Source organism: Macrobrachium nipponense, chromosome 41, assembly GCF_015104395.2.
Source record: "Macrobrachium nipponense isolate FS-2020 chromosome 41, ASM1510439v2, whole genome shotgun sequence".
Classification (NCBI taxonomy): domain Eukaryota; kingdom Metazoa; phylum Arthropoda; class Malacostraca; order Decapoda; family Palaemonidae; genus Macrobrachium; species Macrobrachium nipponense.
In genome coordinates this window covers 22,509,956-22,529,955 of record NC_061102.1, presented here as the reverse complement: position 1 = coordinate 22,529,955, position 20,000 = coordinate 22,509,956, and the positions used below count along the sequence as shown (strand labels likewise).

The following is a 20,000-nucleotide window of genomic DNA, read 5'->3' as shown; positions in this document are numbered from 1 at the left end:
GCCGTCGGCAAATGTCCCCAATTTTTTTTTTCTTTTTCTAGGATTTTGTCCGAGGATTTTTTTCCACGGTGTTTATCTGGATGTCCGGAACTTTACTTTTAAAGTTTTGCTTTCTTGAGAGAGAGAGAGAGAGAGAGAGAGAGAGAGAGAGAGAGAGAGAGAGAGAGAGAGAGTTAAATGACTTTTGCTAATATAGGAATCCGTTGCAGTTTAAACAATTCTTACGTTGGCACACACACACACACACACACACACACAGAGAGAGAGAGAGAGAGAGAGAGAGAGAGAGAGAGAGAGAGGTAAACGACTTTTGCTATTGCTGGAATCCGTTGCTGTTGAAATTGTTCTTACGTTTTTCTGGAGAGAGAGAGAGAGAGAGAGAGAGAGAGAGAGAGAGAGAGTTTGCGTGTTAAATGTCTTATACTTATATAGGAATCCGTTGCAGTTTAAACAATTCTTATATTGATATTCATGCATTTGGATTTATTTTACACCATGTGCCTTATTGGAGGTTTAGTTTTGCCCCCTACCCCCACCCCCTCATCCCGAAACCTCCATCAGCAAACTCCGACGTTGCTGGAATAACGCCATTACCGCCAACTTCCCAAATCACAATGTCAGTCTCCTAAGTGACACTGCAAGAGAAGACCGACATCTTGGGGCTCCAACTTCCACTTCCAAAACAAACCACAAACAACAATCTTAGGGTTAAGTTCAATCTCGCGTCTCTACCCATCAACCCCTGGCCCTCCAAACCGCTCTCCTCTCAGTCCCCATATTTCATTAATTTCTCCTCCCCTTCCTCCTATGCTACCCCATCCCCTTACTCCTACCCCCTCCCCCTCTCATCCGGACTCCCAGGCACTTCCGCTTACATTAAACAAGATTCCAGTTTCCGGTTTTCCAGGAGTTGTGGACTCCAGAAGGTGTGTGGACACGTTTCGTAATTAGATAACTACTCAGTGTTGAATAATGAACTAGTTAGCTTCCATTATTGTAAAGGGAGAAGGTGGGGTGGGGGGGGAGAAGGGGGACCGTCTCCCTCTACCTCCCCCCCTACCTCATCTCCTCCTCACTGTGGATCAGGAATATTTTTTTGTGGTTGTATGGCGTTTGATTTTCTCGAAGGGAAATGGCGTCCTTAAATTCGGTTGAATAAATTATGCAAACGGAGGATATTTATTCTGAAGTATTGGTTGGATGACGCAGTACCGCTATCATTTAGCACAGAGGACTTGAGGTAATTAGTACTCAGGTAAATTATGGTCGAATGGAGACATTTAGTAATGGATAATAAGATTTATATATGGTTCAGTTTCTTCTTCATTTATATGTTATTGTCCAAATTTCACAATCATCTGAGGAGCTCAAATGTGTAAGCAAATCCACAGTGTGGTATTTGGTGTCTGTAAATTTTTTAAGCCAAATTTTAGCTGCTACCTCAGAAATGATATGTTCGCCTATTATTATTATTATTATTATTATTATTATTATTATTATATTATTATTATTATTATTATTATTATTATTATTATTGTTATTACATTATTATTATTATTTTGTCTATTACAGTCATCCTATTCGACTGCGTGGTTTTTATAGTGTGGGGTTCCGGGTTGCATCCTGCCTTCCTAGGAGTCCATCCTTTTCCTTACTATGTGCTCTGTTTCTAGTAGCACACTCTTCTGCATGAGTACTGGAGCTACTTCAGCATCTAGTTTATCCAGTTTCCTTTTCAGGGGTCTTGGGATGGTGCCTAGTATGATTATGGGTACAATTTCCATTGGCCTATCCCATATACTTGTTATTTCTATTTTCAGGTCTTGATATTTAAAAATTATTATTATTATATTATATAAATAAAGCGGATACTTTAGAACCCAATGTTGAAGTTCGGAGCCCTGTTCAAAACCTGACAACATATTTCCCTTGCGACTATTAAGGGAATCAATAGTCATGTTAACTTAGTTTCCATCTAGATCTGTATTTCAGGACCTTTCAGAATTACGTTATTTTTATACTAACATCATACAAATATTTAACTTTTTAAAAATTAATTAATTAATATATTTATTTATTTATTTTTTAGTAGAGAAGGAAGATGAGAAGATTTAGAGGCAAGAAAAAATTAAATGTTACAGATTCCGGTAAATGCGAAAACAGAACACCGGAAATGGAAAAACTGGAAAGTCCAAGGATCGTTCCATAATATTTTTCCAGTGCTTAACGTTACCCCATTCCAGAAATTTGTTGTTCAGAAAATTGTCGGGAGCAGTCACTACAGTTAACCTATATATTGGGAAACAACGTAACTATTTTGTGTACGTGCGTTTGTGTATGTTAAAAGTTAAGTATATCTTAGTTTTACCAGACCACTGAGCTAAGTAACAGCTCTCTTAGGGCTGGCCCGAAGGATTAGGTATTTTTACGTGACTAGGAACCAATTGGTTACCTAGCAACGGGACTTACAGCTTATTGTGGGATCCGAACCACATTATATCGAGAAATGAATTTCTATCACCAGAAATAAATTCCTCTGGTTCCGCGTTGGCCGAGCCGAGAATCGAACTTCGGACCACCGGATTAGTAGCCGAGTGTATGAGAGAGAGAGATAGAGAGAGAGAGAGAGAGAGAGAGAGAGAGAGAGAGAGAGAGAGAGGTCTCTGTCATTGTTGGCGCCAGCCAGTCATTGCATGGTTTCCAGAGAGGACTTATCTTCGCTTCATTACATATATTTAATCCATTCCCTTTGTTCCTTTTCCTTGAGCTGTTCGGCTTCTTTAACTTGACTAAGTTCTAATAATAATGATAATAATAGTGCAAGGTACAAGGACCTTTTATTTGTGTAGGTTTTCTACAGCATCATCATAATGATAAATCAGTTAATGCATGGCATACTCTGAGTCCTTTCTATTTGCACAGTTCCTTTTATCTTAATTTTAGGATTTGGGATATTTCAAAGAGTAAGATTAAATTATTTTTTTTACGTGCTATAAGACATGTTTCTGAAAACCGGACAGGGAGGGATATGTCTTTACTTGCTCAAGAAGGATAGAATAAGAGTATTTTCAGACATTTTTTCTTATATCTAAAAGCAAAAAGTGATGACATCTGTAAACTCTTGCAACTAAAGATCTTATTTCCCACCGTTATCCCTACATCAAGGGGTCGGTTGCCTTACGCGCTTTCTCCACTGCCTTCTATCAAAGGCATTAATCCTCCACCAAACCTCTTCTCTCCATGTCTTCCTTCATTTTATCTCACTATCTAATTCTCTTTCTCCCTCTCGATCTTATTCCTCTAACAGGTTCCTCCCAAGTCCTCTTCACTCTCTCCTCGTCATCCATCCTCAACACATGCCCATACCATCTCAATCGAAACTCTCTGGTCACCTCTGTAATCTTTACGAAGCCTGCCCACCTTATTTCGTCATTTTCCAATCTCTCAAGCAGCGATATTCCCATAATCCACCTCAGCATTCTCATCTCTGTTCTCTCAAGCTTTACTTCCTCTTCTCTTCTTAGCGCCCATGTTTCCGATCCATAGATTAATTCTGGTCTTATCACTGTGCTGTAGATGTTGACTTTTAGCGTGATTGACATTTTCTCATCACATAGTATAGTAGATTCACATCAACCATGCATCTGATGTCTAGGCCAGTCCCTTACGACGCTCCTGATTGGTTGCTGATAAGCTAGTCACAGGGCTGGAAACTCTCAGTCCCTTGAGAGAGTTCACATAGGCAGGATACATGTTCCATCTCTCCTGATGGATATGTCTTTCAAAAGTTTCCCTCAGGGGAGGGAAGCATACATCCTGCCTATGTGAACTCTCTTAAGAGACTGAGATTTGCTTATCAACAGCCAATCAGGAGCGTCGTAAGGGACCGGCCGAGACATCAGATGCACTGTTGATGTGAATCTACTATAGTGCTCCATCTGCCTCTCTTCACTTCCCCCCTCGCGAATTTTATCCTACTGTCAACTTCAGTCTCACATCCTCCTCCCTAATCCCGAAAAATATCCTACCCAGTATTTTCCCCACCGATGACTGTAGTTTAAATCAGTACAGTAGGAGCACTATTAATTATCAGAGTTGTTTTGGATAACATGTTCTAGGAACGAATTGTTCCTTTAGTTACTTTACTGCAAGTTCGTAGTAGTCAACTGTAAACTAGGCTAGCCCTGTAAGCACATAGGCTATAGTCCTTTTACAGTAAATCTACGCTGAGGTAACAGTGACCTTGTGAGCGTAAAGCTCCAAGTGTTAAACGCATCTATTAAGTTTATTAGTATTTTGAATAAGGGCATTGCAAGCTTAGAATGAGAAGATATCGTTCTCACGTTCTGATTTTCCTTCTTAAACCCGGAAATTCTTATGATGATGATAATGATGATGATAGTAAAAGTTATAGTGACAAGAAATTACAGATGTGATAATAGTATAATGTGATCATCGTTTTCAGATATGATTGTTTATTACAACTGAAATTAATGTGATTGATGATGATATTGAAAAAGTTGATAGCAGAGTAGATTTGGTTAAAATTTTCATCGTGAAGACTCACCAATTAATAGATATTAAGGCGAAACAAAAGGTTGTAAAGCATAATCTTGACATTGGAAAATTTAAAATGCCTAAACTGGGTAATGTGAACCATCTTGGATTCAGTAATGTTTACAGTCTTAAAAAAATGATTGATCTGCCGATTCCCCGATAAAATTAGGTGAGTTTTCTGCTGTCGAAAGGGGTGAGAGAGAGAGAGAGAGAGAGAGAGAGAGAGAGAGAGAGAGAGAGAGAGAGAGAGAGAGAGATCAGGTGTGTTCCTGGTCTGTGTTTTCAAGAAGCCCGTTCTTTCAGAACAAGGCATTGTTATTATTATATATAAAAAAGTTTTTTTTTTCTTTACACCCAATTTCACATACAGCCCCTCCATCCCTTCCAGGCCTTGCCTAGACCCTCCCCCCCCCCCCCCCCCCCCCCCCCCCCCCCTCCGGTTCCAGCAGTCCCATTTATACTTTTAGGTGTATGTTCCAGACCTTCCAGCAGAGCATTCCATAGTTCATTTTGGAATTTATGAGCCCGTGTTCTGGAGAAATTCACGTCGCCGTTTCTTAAGCTTCCAGCCTTTAATGACCTTTCTTTTTTCAATAAGTTTTCTTGGGCTTCCAGAGTCGCTCTTTTGACTTTTTTTCTTACTCGATTTTATCTTTTTTTTTTGAGTGTTGCTGTTTTTCATTTCCATTTCGCATTTATTTATCTATTTATTTATTTGTGATTAAAGTTTTGTAAGTCGTCATTAAACTTTTTCTCGTTTTTTTTGTAATTGGAGATTTTATATTTTTATATCTATTCAAAAATAGTTTTTATTAATATTCTTTCGTTCATCGTTTAAGATTTGTGATTAAAGTTTTGTAAATCGTCATTAAACGTTTTCTCGTTTTTTTTTAACAATTGTATATTTTATATTTTGATGTCTATTAAAAAAATATTGTTATGAATATACTTGTGTTGATCTTTCGTTCATCGTTTCAGATTTTCTTCGTTGTAATTTATACAAATTGTTCCAAAATGCCACAGCATTTTTAATTTCTTTTTTATTTCACTGTATAGCCTCATCTTTTTTTAATTAAATTCTCAACAAACTGGACATTGCATTTCTATTGGTTCCTATATTGTCTAGATCTCACTGTTGTAAGTCTTCGAATTTGCAATTTTCATTTTATTATTTTTTCACCTTGCAATTTGGTCTGAACGATTGACAATCCCATACTCACACGAGTGTGATGTCATTTCCAACTGCTTAACCCTGATTGAGCATTTGGTAATTTGTTACTGCTGTGCGATGAGTTGGATGGGGAGACGCATTTATGTAGGGTTATTATATTGCAATTACTGTTATTTTATTCTGTATTTGTTTAAATTTTTTTGCAGAATAGATTTACAGGCAATTGACAATTAACTCTATATGTATGTATGTATGTATGTATGTATGTATGTATATATATATATATATATATATATATATATATATATATATATATATATATATATATAAACTTACGGATACATATACATATATGTATGTATGTATAAGCTTTCCTTATTGTGGCCTTTGGAATGGCAGAATTATGCTTTTCCATCAGAATATATTCAGAATAATATTTGAAAATAAGTAAGGATGAATTTGTGTAGAAAGGTGTCGAATACCGAATATTACTTTAATGTTTTTCTTAATTCTCTTATGTCTTAATCAAACCCAGTTTTGAAAAGGAGGATAGATAAGGCGTAACCTCGAAGGAATCCTTACATTCTCCCCTCGCAAGATGGAAGACTATAGGGGCTCAAAGAAGACCGAAGCTTTGCCATAGTTCTCGGTTATTTCAATGTTTACCCCATTTATGACGATTAACCATTAATAATAATGATCCTGCATCCTCCATCCCACGGTTTTGTCGTACATATCCTCTCTAGGAAGCTTCCCTCACCCCTTCTTCCCCACTATTCACGCCCCTACCTCCCATCATACCCGTCTTCGTCCTCTTTCCCCTCCCATCCTCCCCATCTATTCTAATACCCACTTCTCTCCCCCCCTCCACCTAGCCACTCCATCCGCCCTCCTCCTTCACCGTTGCAGAGTCCCAGCTGAGGCAGCCATAACTCACGCCAGTGGTTGAGGTCCTGGCGGCGTGTCCAGGGAGACCACCGCCAGAAGCCCAGTCCAGCCATTTCCATAAATTGTGTCAGCGGTCAGCGGTAAGAGGGCGGCCTGGAACACATGGGCCGCGTGCATTTGTTAGATTGGTTTTCCAGACACTCCAGCGCCTGCCCGTTGCGCGTCACGAGGGTCGTAGCTCGAATGACCCAATGGCTTTCGACTGGAGTGCTTCCAGGATAAGGATGCTCGCAAAAAAATAGAGAGAGAGAGAGAGAGAGAGAGAGAGAGAGAGAGAGAGAGAGAGAGAGAGAGAGGAAACATTTCCCTTCCAGTAAGAACGATGAGATTGTTCGTCGCCAAAAAGGGTTAAATGGCATTAGCTGCCGCCGACAGTCTCGGAAAAGCCGTGTGATAGTAATTCCTTTTTAATAGGGTGGGAAATATATATGAGAATCTCCTGGAATACGAAAAGGGGTGGGGTGGGGGATGGGGGAGAGCGGTTTGGCCGTAGCATATCCTGGCCTGGAATATCCGATGGGGGATTTCGCCGAGAGCCCGAAGTACAGTCCAGTTTGCATAAGGATGAACCGGCCTGGAATTATTGAGACGCAGAGGATTGCTTTCATATTCCAGTTTGGCATCTGGAGTGTCGTAGATGGAACGCACCAATACTTTTCAGAATTCCAGATAAAAGAAGGAGGAGAAGAGCCCCAGGGTGTTTACTGGCTGGAAGGCTGGAATAACGGAGGGAAATGGAACTAGCGAAGCAGTGTAGTGCTTAAGGGTGCAATGTCCCCCCCCCCCTTTTTTTTTCTTTCACTTTCATGTTATGCGATCTGCTTGTAATGGGTGTATCTCGTCTTGCCCTGACCCAATTGTGCGGTGAAGCCGTATACATATTAAGAGTGGACGATGCTTGCATGCATGCAAGTACACTTTCTCGCTTTTGTATTTTCAGGCAGGGATGACGTTTAAGATTATGAGCAGCAACATACACTGACTAGCTTGCTTTGAATGGATATACATGTACGTGTATATATATATAATATATATATATATATATATATATATATATATATATATATATATATTGTGTGTGTGTGTGTGTGTGTGTGTGTGTGCATCATATTTATATACTATATATATATATATATATATATATATATATATATATATATATATATATATATATATATTATATATATATATATATATATGTGTTTTTGTGTGTGTGTGTGTGTGTGTGTGTGTGTATGTATTGTCTCGAAAGGTTTGAAAGGCGTATCAAGAGGAAAACTGTTGCGAGGTTTTCCTCCTGTTACACCTTTCAGGCCTTTTGGACTATCAGTTTCCGTGTCAGCGCTGAATGACCTCGTAGGTCCCAGTGCGTGGCTTGGGCCCAGGGCCCAGAAATTTTTATATTCCATTATATTCCAATAGGAACCGTTTATCTGTAAGAATCTTATAAAGTGATCGCTCTGTTGGTTAACCTTTCTTTAGAGCGCCAAGATTAACCTATTCTCCAGATTTAAATTCAGGTTAAAGTCAGCACCGAAATGTTGTAGATTTTTAACGGATTATTCTTCAAAATTAACAAAAATTTCAAGGATCTTCCATTTCATTTTTCCTGAGGATGCCGATGTACTTGACCTGAAAAAAGATCTGCGCGGTTTCCCCATGTCCCGTAGTAGCTGAGTTTGGAAAAAATGTATGAAAAGCCGTATTTATATGGTTTGTCGTAGAAATTTAAAGTTTTATGATAGCTGAATTATTTTCTTTTTCTCGTGTTAACAGCCAAGCAGTATATAGTATAAGGGTGAAATAAAATGGTCGTTCGAATATAATCGTGACGATGGAACGACAATTTGTTTTTTATTAATTACAGGGAGCAGTTAAGAGTTTCTTCATCTTATTATTATTATTATTATTATTATTATTATTATTATTATTATTATTTTTTATACACCGATTTTGACCCTGCATTTGATCATGACCTCTATAGGCGCTCTACTAGCCTGTTTAAGCAGCACGTAAAAAGCCGCTATTCGGAAAATAGAGAAGAATCTCTACAAGTGTAATGCTGCCGAAGTAGCCATTACTTTTAATAAAATATGCTTGAGAGAGGGTCTGCTTCCTAAGTATTATTATTATTATTATTATTATTATTATTATTATTATGTACCAAGGGTGAGCGTAGTTCGTTTCAAGCAGTCAAAAAGGAGAGATTTTTTGTTCTTATAATAAATTACTCATAAACGCATCTTGTGGACGACTTCATAGCAAAAGGTATTTCTGTAGGCTTTTTGTTTTTCATGTTACATTTTGAGTTTGAAAGCAGTTTTTAATGTTTGCTTTCGTTACTTTTTACCCTCTTCAGTTTTTTATTTCCTTTCCACATCTTTGTGGTCACAGCGTTTCATCTACCTGCGTGCAAAATTTGCATATTCCATTTGCATATTCCACACAATTATTTTTTCTTCATTAATTATATAACCCAAAACTCGGCATCGAGTACTAATTCATATGACTCATGTTAGTTTTCATATTATTCCCAGTTTGACTTTAAATAATTTCAACAGTTTCGATAATAGCACGGAGATTCGAAGTCCCCTACATAGGTATACCCCCCCCCCCCTTCCCCCCCTTCCCCAACCCGGACTCCCTTCAAAAACTGAAAAGAATAAAAATCAAGAAAGTTTTTGCTTTCTAGTTCTGCACAACTCTGATAATGAATTTCTCAAACCTTTTGCTTTTTTTTTTTTTTAATATAGAACTCTGTTCGAGTTGTGGTTGACCTGGGTTAGGAAGTTAACATTCTTATTATTATTATTATTATTATTATTATTATTATTATTATTATTATTATTATTATTATTCAAAGACGTAAGCATCCAAAGTTTGGGTTGATTTTCCGTGAAAATACGAGTTTTTGGGGTTATCAGAAATTCGATGTATTCGCGTTGTGGCTATTGTCGTTTATCTTTCATCTGAGATATTTTTCTGAACTTTACAGTCTATCTCTCTCTCTCTCTTTCTCTCTCTCTCTCTCTCTCTCTCTCTCTCTCCCCTTGATTTATATATATATATTATATATATATATATATATTCTATATATATAATATATATATAAAAAATAATACTCATACATACATACATACATACTACATACATACAACATGTATTAAGCTAAGAGAGAGTGAGAGAGAGAGAGAGAACAAACAATAAACGTTCTACAGTCTTCTCCTCTCTCTCTTTTTTTTTTCCACTCCACGCCCATCCGATCGTTTACACATCGTCTCACCGCCCGTGCATATTTCTCCTCCTGTTGGCCGACTCCGCTCATTCTCATCCTTCCACCAAACGGATGGAAATGAGGGAATAATATATTGTAAACAGCGTAAGGGAGAAAAGTGGGAGGAAAAAAACCACACTGTTTGAGCGTCAAGGGGCGGTCGTGGGTGGGGGCTGGGGGGTGGGAGATTTGTCGGCGGTAGTATAGGCTTTGGGGGTGGTGGTGGGGAAGGAACAGAGGTGGCGTGGGTGATGGCGGGACGACGTTAATGAGAATCTATTGCAAGGAAACACGGAGAATAATGATAGGAGAGAGAGAGAGAGAGAGAGAGAGAGAGAGAGAGAGAGAGAGACTGTAACAATAGCCAGGACGAGGACTTCCAGTCTGCTGGAAACTATCTACTTGATGACGCATTATTTTTGTTATTGGGTTAAATATATTTTTCACATTGGGATCGAACGGAGGCCTCTCAAATGAGTTTTATTATTATAAATATGTGGTGATGATAGTAATGATAAATCTTCCAGTTAGGAAATAAGAACTTATTTATGACAGAACTCTGACGAAGCTCCTGCATATTAGTAGGTATGGATTGTCGTATTTTTATGAGGAAGGCCGATGGAATGGGCCATTTTCAAACCTTTTGTAAAACAAGCTTGAATAAATAAACAGAAATTTAGTGAAACACAATGGAATCTTGGTGTGTTCATATCATTGAGCAATGTTTAGAGCGTGCCTTTTTAGGCACACCGTTGTCAAATCGGAAGGTTCTTTGTAGCGGCTCTTAAAATTCCTTATTCTCCGCCCCTCTCTTGACTGTCCAACTTCTTTAACATTACATTGCTTCATGCACTACTCTCCTTTCAGAAATAATCCTTTGGGGATATCCGTCTTCTCCGCTATCCCAGTCATTAAATAATAATAATAATAATAATCAATCAGTAAAATATGAAACATTTGTTTAACCAACAGATACACAGAATTTTAGTGCTTAGAGAACTATGTATTGTAGGTCAAGGGATGCAGTTGTAAGATAGAGCATAAAAGACTTGCATATAATTTATTAAATTTTTTATCGTTAGGCTTTTTATTTTCTTCCAAAAATAGGTCATTAAGCTATTTCCTTCTTTACTCTTATAGTTTATATTTCTTTTTTGTAACTTTTGGATCATATTTTTTAAGCGTCTTTGTAAACTGTTGTAACATCAGGAAGACTAATAATAACATCCACGTGTTTTTATTTTTTAATTTATAATTTAAATACCAGAGGTTTTCGTTTAAAACTTTTACTGTCAAGCAAAAGAAGTTATAACGTAGAAAAATTTGATATTTATGTCTTTCATGCCAGTTCTTTTTTTTTCTTTCTTTTTTTTTCTTTCTTTTAAACACGTCCTCGCTTTCAGGGACTTGGCGCCTGTGTTTTTTTGTTTTATCTAGTTTTTAAACGTTTTTTGTTTTTAGTTCTATTCCTGCACCTGACTCGTAAGTAGGCTCATCACAGGCGGGTTTGTTGACAGGCCGAGGGAAAAATTTTGTGCCTGTACACACAGGCCAGAGATACACTTCTAATCACGCCTCTAAAAATGTACGTTTTTTTTAGGTGTTGCGAATACGGCGCGTCGAATATGAGGCTAGCTGCTTCTGAGAGAGAGAGAGAGAGAGAGAGAGAGAGAGAGAGAGAGAGAGAGAGAGAGAGTGACGGTGGAGGGGGGGGGGGGGTGGTTGAGTTTAGAGGAATACAACGTTGTATTTATAGATATTCAGAGTGGGGAATAATATCTGTGATGATATGGAGGAGAGCCAGACTTTTGATATGTGTTGAGAGAGAGAGAGAGAGAGAGAGAGAGAGAGAGAGAGAGAGAGAGAGAGAGAGAGAGAGAGAAAATCCTGTGTTACTAAGTATGGAGAGAGAGAGGAGGATGAGTCCTCTGTGCAGTTTGCTGGTGAGAGTAGATCCTGTGTTAGTTTATTAATGTGTTTATTACATGATCAAGAACTGGAATATTTCCCTCATTAATAACCATTTTTAAAATGGAGAGAATGAATGACTATCTCTAGCGAAACATTTGGGTTTGGTTTGCATTTTGTTTGGTTTAATGGGTCCAAACTGCAGTATTTGGAAAAGTACTATGCAGGGTATATAAGAATAGTCTGCATGTCAATTCTCAATGAGTCATGTTCGATTGTTGTTTAGCCACTTCGCGTTTTCTATAGTGTCCCTGCATGTCTCGTTTTCTTTTAATTTTTATCAGTAGTTCTCATGGGCTATTGCTTGTCAGCTCCGTCTCACCAGTGACAGACCTAAGATTGATCCCGTAGAGGTAAACGCAAGTTCTTGGGTAAACGGCTTGAGGTTATTTTCTAGAAAGTCCATAATGAATGAGTTATCCCAGGTAGTGGCTTTAAAGCGTAATTGGCGTAATTGATCTCTCTTGGTATTACATTTGGTTTCAAATAAAAGTAAGATGCTTATCGTTTATGGGCGTTCTCTCACTGTGCAGGTAAATTAAAACAAATTTTGTTTATACGTAAAATGCGTAAGCTTTCCCATTTGTCTTTGCCATGCAAGGAAATCCGCCTCAGTGGCATGTTCGGTATGGTGTTGGCAAGCGACCTTGGTGGCTGCGAGTTCGATTCTCGGGCATTCCATTGAGATGAAAGATTTGTGTATTTCTGGTGACAGACGTTCACTCTCGACGTGGTTCGAGAGTCACATAAAGCCGTTGGTCCCGTTGCTGAATAACCACTGGTTCCATGTAATGTAAAAAAACACCATGCAAGCAAAAGCAAACCACGGGTAGTTACGGGCTGAAAGAACAGACGCGGAGAACTTGAGAAAGCACAGCTTCCATTTAAAAGCTGAAGGAATGCGTAAAACACTTAAGAGTTATTTAGTGTCGATGGATCTCTGAGGATGAAGGAAGGAAGGAAGCAATTGATAGAACGTATCACAGCTATGGGCTCAAGTAGGGAGTAGAATAGGGGAAGTGGGAGGCGAGGGGTGGTGGTGGGCGGTTGAAAGTAGAGCATAAAAAAAGATAAAAAAGGAAACCTTTGTGATGTTTTCTGGAGGGATTAAAGGAGGGAGTTAGTGGGTAACACCTCCAATGGGTTGGGGGTATGTGACGGGACCCGGGGGTGGTGGGAGGCGGGGTAGGGGGGTCCGGTGTGGGCGGGGGAGGTTTGGACAGAAATGGGGCAGGTGACGCGGCGGACGACACTAACCTGGATGAATGTGGCTCAGAGGCCCACGGCGCTTCCTTGATTACCTCCCCGGCTTTTGCAATGATCCTCCTTCCTATTCTCTTCGACCACCCTCCCTCCCCCATCCCCCCCCTCCCCCTTCCTCTTTTCCTCCCACTTTCTACTATTCCTTCTGTGACTTTTCATCGCCCTCTTTCGTTCCTACCCTCCATCCCTCCCTCCCCCTGTGAACAAGTCTTTAACCTTTTTTTTTTCATAACTAACTTCTTCCATACTTATCTTTCCTTACTGTTTAATTATTGTTTTTTCGCTTCGCTTTTCTCGTGTTATTGTTTTATTTTTCCTTCTTATCCAATCACCTGATTTTCCTCCAACGGTTTATCCTTAACCTATCTTGTGTTCTCTCTGAGAGGTTTAAGTTCCTCCTCTTCCTCTTAATATTACTACTAGTACTACTACTACTAATCGTCCTCCTCTTCCCCCTCCCCTCTTACTACTACTACACTACTACCTCTTTTCTTTCCTCCTCCTCTTTCTCCTCCTAGTCTTCTCTTCCAACTCCTCCTCATCCTCCTCCTCCTCTTGATACTAGTACTACTACTACTACGACTACTAATCGTCCACCTCCTCCACTCCCCCTCCCACTACTGATACTACTCTTTCTCCTCTTCCTCCTCCTCTTCCTCCTCCTCCTCTTCCTCCTGATAACCCTCATTCCTCCTTTCGGGGACACCTGTCCATTTTCCTTGCACCCCCATCCGTCTCTTTCCTCCTCGAAGACCGAGACTTTGAATGCGATCAATATCAGGATCTCTTCAGGATCTCTTCAGGAGCCGTGACGTTAAACAGGCAAGATCAGTCGGTGCTTGATGAGGCTTGTCAACCCCCCCCCCCCCCCCCCCCCCCCCCCCCCCCCCCCCCCCCCCCCCCCCCCCAACCCCCCCCCCACCCACCCCTCTCATCCTTGAGGGCCTGGTGTCACGTGAAGTGGGACTTCTTTGGTGACCCAGGGAGACCTTAGGGTACTCTTCATAGTGTCTTGTTTGTGAATGCTAATATTATTAGTTTTTTTTTATCGCTCTGATGTTGCTGGCATTTAGTTCAGCTTTTGACATTTTAATAACATAGTTCTCAAATCTCGTCTCTCGTCTCTCTCTCCTCATCTCATCTCTCTTCTCTTCTCATCTCTCTCTCTCTCTTCTTGTGAAAAACGTCCTTTTGAAGAATTTTAACTTCTCGTGTGTGTGTGTGTGTGTGGTTGAGAGAGAGAGAGAGAGAGAGAGAGAGAGAGAGAGAGAGAGAGAGACTGTCGCAAATGTTATCCGAGAAACACAAGCAATACTGTGGTTTTCCTGTCGCACATTTTGATTCAATTAGCGTCAGAAATAAGAACGAAATAAATGTACGTTTATCTTATTTATCTGTAATATTGTCATTACTTATTTCATTGACGTTGCTTAACGATATATCAATTATTACACGTGTTTCAGAATATAATGAAATTTCTGAATTATTATTATTATTATATTATTGATTATTATTATTATTATTATTATTATTATATTATTATTATTATTATATTATTATTATTATTATTATTATTATTATTACTTATTATTATTATTATTAGTTTATTTTGACTCTTCCCTTAAGTAACCTGTCATAGAACTGGCTTTGTTCATTTGAACTTTGCGTTGACTGACTGTTCGAACTAAATCCCGGTTTCATAAACCTGTCGTGGCTCTAGATCGCAACTTATCTTTAAAAAATTAATTCAATAATTCACTGATGGATAGGCGGTGTATTTCCTTTAAGAGTGTATTGTTGTCTCTTTATTAATAATAATAAAAAAAAAAATGCGATGAAAATTTAGGTGTGCGAGAAATGAGAGTGATCCCAAGTATCTAGAATGATTACAGAATTTTTTTTTTCGAAAATGTTTGCGTCCATAGATATTAAAAATGTGTATCCCATGAATGAAGGTATCAGGTATCTTGAATGCCTATAATTTTTTTTTTCAGAAATGTTGGCGTACATAGATATTAAAAAAGTATCCCATAAATGAAGATGTCAAATGTCTTGGATACCTGCTGAAAATGAACATTTTATTCAGGAATGCTTTCGTCTTGAATACCTACTGAAAATAAACATTTCATTTAGGAATGTTTTCGTGCATATATATTAAAAATGTGTATCCCATGAATGAAGATATCAAGTGTCTTGAATACCTACAGAAAATAAAGATTTTTTTCATAAATGTTTTCGAACATAGATACTAAAAATGTGTATATTATGAATGAAGGTATAAAGTATCTTGAATACCTACAAAAATAAAAAATAAAATATCCAGAAATGTATTCGTGCATAGACATTAAAAGATGTGTATCCCACGAATGAAGAAATAACAGAGAGAAGGATGTTTATATTAAGTTAAAAAATTTACGTAAATTACAAACCTTTGAGAAATCTTTTGTAACGGGTTAATTGAAGTTTCATGGTATTTAAGGAATGTAAATGAGGATGGATTTTACCGTGGATTTCTGCTCCACTCTGCTTACCTACTATCTCCTCTTTTCGGTAGTTGTATTTTTCTCTTTTTTTCTCTCTTCTTTCACTTGAGAGTCTTTTTCTTTTCTATGTCCTTTTTATCGGTGTCCCCTGCTTTTCCAAGTTTCTCTCTTTCTCAGAGAGCGGCCGTTTTTCAAATTGTCTGACCCGTTTCCTCTGCTCAGGTTCTTTCTATCAGTGACCCAATTTATCCAAAGGCTCCTAAATTTTTTCTAAATGTCTCCCCTCTTAATCAGCGTGAGGTGCACTGTAGGCATTACGTAAGGTTCTTCGCAGCATCCCTTCGGCCCCTACCTGCAACCCTTTTCGTTCCTTTTACTGTACCTCAATTGATATTCTTTCTTTTATCTTACTTTTCAACCTCCCCTAACAATTGATTTTTTAGTGCAACTGCGAGGTTTTCCTCCTGTTTCACATTTGTAACCTTTTACTCTCAATTTCCCTTTCTGCGGTGAATGGCCTCATAGGATCCAGCGCTTGGCCTTCAGCCTAAATTTTATATTCTATTCATATCATCTCTTAATTCGTTCTCTACTTTTTCGAAGCGTCTTTCCCCTTTTTAATGCATCCCATCCTTTTTTTTTTTTTTTTCAAAACCTCTCCCCTCGTGTTAGGAATGTCCCATCGTCATAAATCTCCCCCCAAACCCCCCAACCCCCAACCCCCCCCCTTCTTTTTTTTTTTTTTATACAAAGTACCTCTCCACAACTGCCATTTTTAATCCAGTTTTTGAGTGTGTACCCAACCTGTCAAATTCGAAAATCAAGCGAATCTACAGAAAAATAAATTGGTTTCGAGTCAGGCACGTACCGATAGGCTTGTGGTCGAGCTGGTGGAGGGTGGTGGTGGAGGAAGCGGTGTTGGAGACGACTGTGTTGGGGGAAGTCGAGGTGGAGGCTGACATGTTGGAGACTGATTGGTGGAGGTCCTTGGTGTTGGAGCTACCGCTGCTGCCGCTTGTGTTTGGAGCGCCGCTCTTCCCTCCTTCAACCTGTTGACAGCAAGAAGGAAAACATTGAGAGAGAGAGAGAGAGAGAGAGAGAGAGAGAGAGAGAGAGAGAGAGAGATTAACATTCCAGCATATCTAAAGTATTGTATTTTAGTTTTCTTTTTAAGGTTTTTGTCTCTTGAATAATAATTGTCATTATAATGCATCGAGATTCATAAACGTCCATGAAAATAATGACAGGTTAATGGAGTTCTCAGTCATTGCATTGTTATATATAAATATATATTGCAGCAGAATCCGATGGTATGGGAATTCATGTGCCATGAAGGTCACTCAAACTACTGACACTATTTATGAGAGAGGAAAGAAATGACCGTTCAACTTTTAACCTTTGATCGATTAGATACTGTATAATACACTCCGGCTGAATGATGAATCACAAAGAAATCTTTAGTTTTAGAATTATAATTCTCAGACACATATAAAATAGTTAGAGTATTTTAAATTTTACAATTCGGCGCCAATAAAATCAGTTAAAAGATCAGAAAACAATATATTGGATCAAATAGATGAACGAAAACAACTCAATGTGATTTAGTAATTCTGGTCATCAAGAAGATAGTATCATAATAACGGAAATAGGCGAAAATAGCTAAGTTTCCTTAGACAACTTCTGATTTAATACCTGGAGAAAAAAAAACTGAGTTCTGTAGATGCCCTTGGAATGAGTAGACGTATTATAATTACTAACTTCGAGGGGTTTTAAATCTGTAAAAAAAAAAAATCATGAATTTGTGAAAATAGATCATGCCATCTAATTTTTAAGTACTCGACAGAAGCTAATAGATAAGCGGAAATAACAAAAAAAAATTTTTTTGCTTTCGTTTTTTATTTTATAATGATAGAAAACTTCTGATTTAGTACCTGGACGCAAAAAAAAAGAAAAAAAAAACTGAATTCTGTTGATGACCCTCGAATGAGTAGACGTATTATAATTACTTACTTCGAGGACTTTTAAATCTGTAAAAAAAAAAAATCATGAAATTGTTAAAGTAGGAGAACATGTCATCAATTTTTTAAGTAGTCGACAAGCTAATAGATAAGCTGAAATAACATAAGTTTTTTTTTATTATTTTTGCTTTTGTTTTTTTTATCTTATAATGACTATTGTTCCTCCTGACTTCCCATTCCGGCTGGACGTTCAATATCGGTAATTAAAAAAGTTTTGTGTGAGTCGAAGCCCCGAGAGTTTCGCAGTCATTCACGGTCTGGCGAGGGAGACATCTTTTTTATTTATTTATATATATTTATTTATTTGTAGATTAGCTTTCTTCTTCTTCTTCTTCTTCTTTCTCTACAAGCTTGTCATTCGGGGTCGCTGTAATGGTTCTCCAACACACCCTTCCATCTCCCTCGGTCCAGTGCATCCTCCTCATCGCTCAATCCCAATTCCCTCATATCTCTCTTCACTCAGTCAGTCCGTCGCAATTTCGTAGATTAGTCACATACATTATTGGGTGATTCTGTTCCAGCGTGAGGTGGACTTGGAAATCTGTCCGTCGTCTGAGGTTTTAGTTATTTTTAGGTATTTTAATTTTTTCTACTTGTGGATTTGAAATATTCACAATTTACTAGTTGATTTCATCATGTATCCAACAAACAATGAACGAATATCAATGCACCCGTTCAATTCAGAATTTCGGTTAAATGCGTTTAAATGAATGGAATTGCTGGTTCAATAAATGAGTGCATTGATAAATGGAACTGTTGTTTCAATAAATGTGTTCAAATCGGTGGAACTTTTGTTTCAATAAACGTTTAAATAAATGGAATTGCTGGCTCAATAAATGAGTGCATTGATGAACGGGACTGCTGTTTCATTATTCGTGAATGAATTCATTTATTGAACCGGAAGCTCCATTTATCAGTGCCTCATTTACTGACCACCCCGTCCAGATCCTCACTGCACTCGTTCAGTTCAGAGGTTCATTCAATTCACTGATGCACTCATTTATTAAATAGAGGATGCCATTCTTCAATGCACATTTTTTTGGACAGCATTACCATTCGTCAGTTCACTCATTTATTGAAACAACTGTTACCTGCATCAGTTACCTCATTTATTGAAACAACAGCTCCATTCATCAGTGCACTCATTTGTTGAAACAAAAGTTACATTCATTTACACACTTATCTATTGAAACAACAGTTCCACTCATTATGCACTCTTATTGAAACAATATTGACATTCATTTAAACACATTTATTGAAACAACAGTTCATTCATTAATGCACTCTTTTATTGAAACAACAGTACCATTCATTTAAACATTTAGTTGAAAACACAGCTCCATTCATTTAAACATTTATTAAAACAACAGTTCCATTTATGTAAACATTTGTTTACTGAAACAACAGTTCCATTTATTTAAACACATTTATTGAAACAGCGGTCCCGTTCATCAATGCACTCATTTATTGAACCAGCAATTCCATTCATTTAAACATTTATTGAAACAACAGTTCCATTCATTTAAGCGCATTTATTGAAACAGCGGTTCCATTCATGTAAACACATTTATTGAAGCAACAGCTCGATTCATCAATGCCCTCATTTGCTGAAACCGCATTCCGTTAATCAATTCATTCATTTATTGAAACAACAGTTCGATAATCAATGCACTCATTTATTGAGCCAATAGTTCCACTCATCAATTCACTCATTTAATGAAACAACAATTGCCTGCATCAGTGGGCTCATTTATTGAAACAACAGTTCCATTCATCAGTGCACTCATTTGTTGAAACAAAAGTTACATTCATTTAAACACTTATCTATTGAAACAACAGTTCCATTCATTAATGCACTCATTTATTGAACGTGCAATTCCATTCATTTAATCATTTATTGAAACAACAGTTCCATTCATGTAAAGAGTTATTTATTGAAACAACACCCAATTCCATTGAACAATTATACCACCCATTCATTTGCAACAATTTATGACAGCCATTCCAGTTAACCAGCAATTCCATTCATTTAAACATTTATTGAAAAAACAGTTCCATTCATCAATGCACTCATTTATTGAACCAGCAATTCCATTCATTTAAACACGTTTATTGAAACAACAGTTCCATTCCTCAGTGCACTCATTTATTGAACCAGCAATTCCATTCATTTAAACACATTTTTTGAAACAACAGTTCCATTCATTTAAACATTTATTGAAACAACAGTTCCGTTCCTCAGGGCACTCATTTATTGAACCAGCAATTCCAGTCTTCAGTATACAATTGCATTCATAGATTGTATTCGAGTCTTACCT

The 20,000-nt window shown here is 37.9% G+C and overlaps 1 protein-coding gene across 1 annotated transcript in view; it reads right to left on the bottom strand.

Moving 5' to 3' along the window:
• LOC135212883 (paired mesoderm homeobox protein 2B-like) overlaps positions 1-20,000 on the bottom strand; it is a 192,330-nt gene that overhangs the window by 13,357 nt on the left and 158,973 nt on the right. Inside the window, exons 4-5 of the mRNA XM_064246639.1 lie at positions 19,999-20,000; positions 16,533-16,713 (exon numbers count right to left, since the gene is read on the bottom strand). The exon at positions 19,999-20,000 is cut by the window's right edge and continues 190 nt beyond it. Coding sequence (XP_064102709.1) covers positions 16,533-16,713; positions 19,999-20,000 — 183 coding nt within the window. The remainder of the gene's footprint in view (positions 1-16,532; positions 16,714-19,998) is intronic.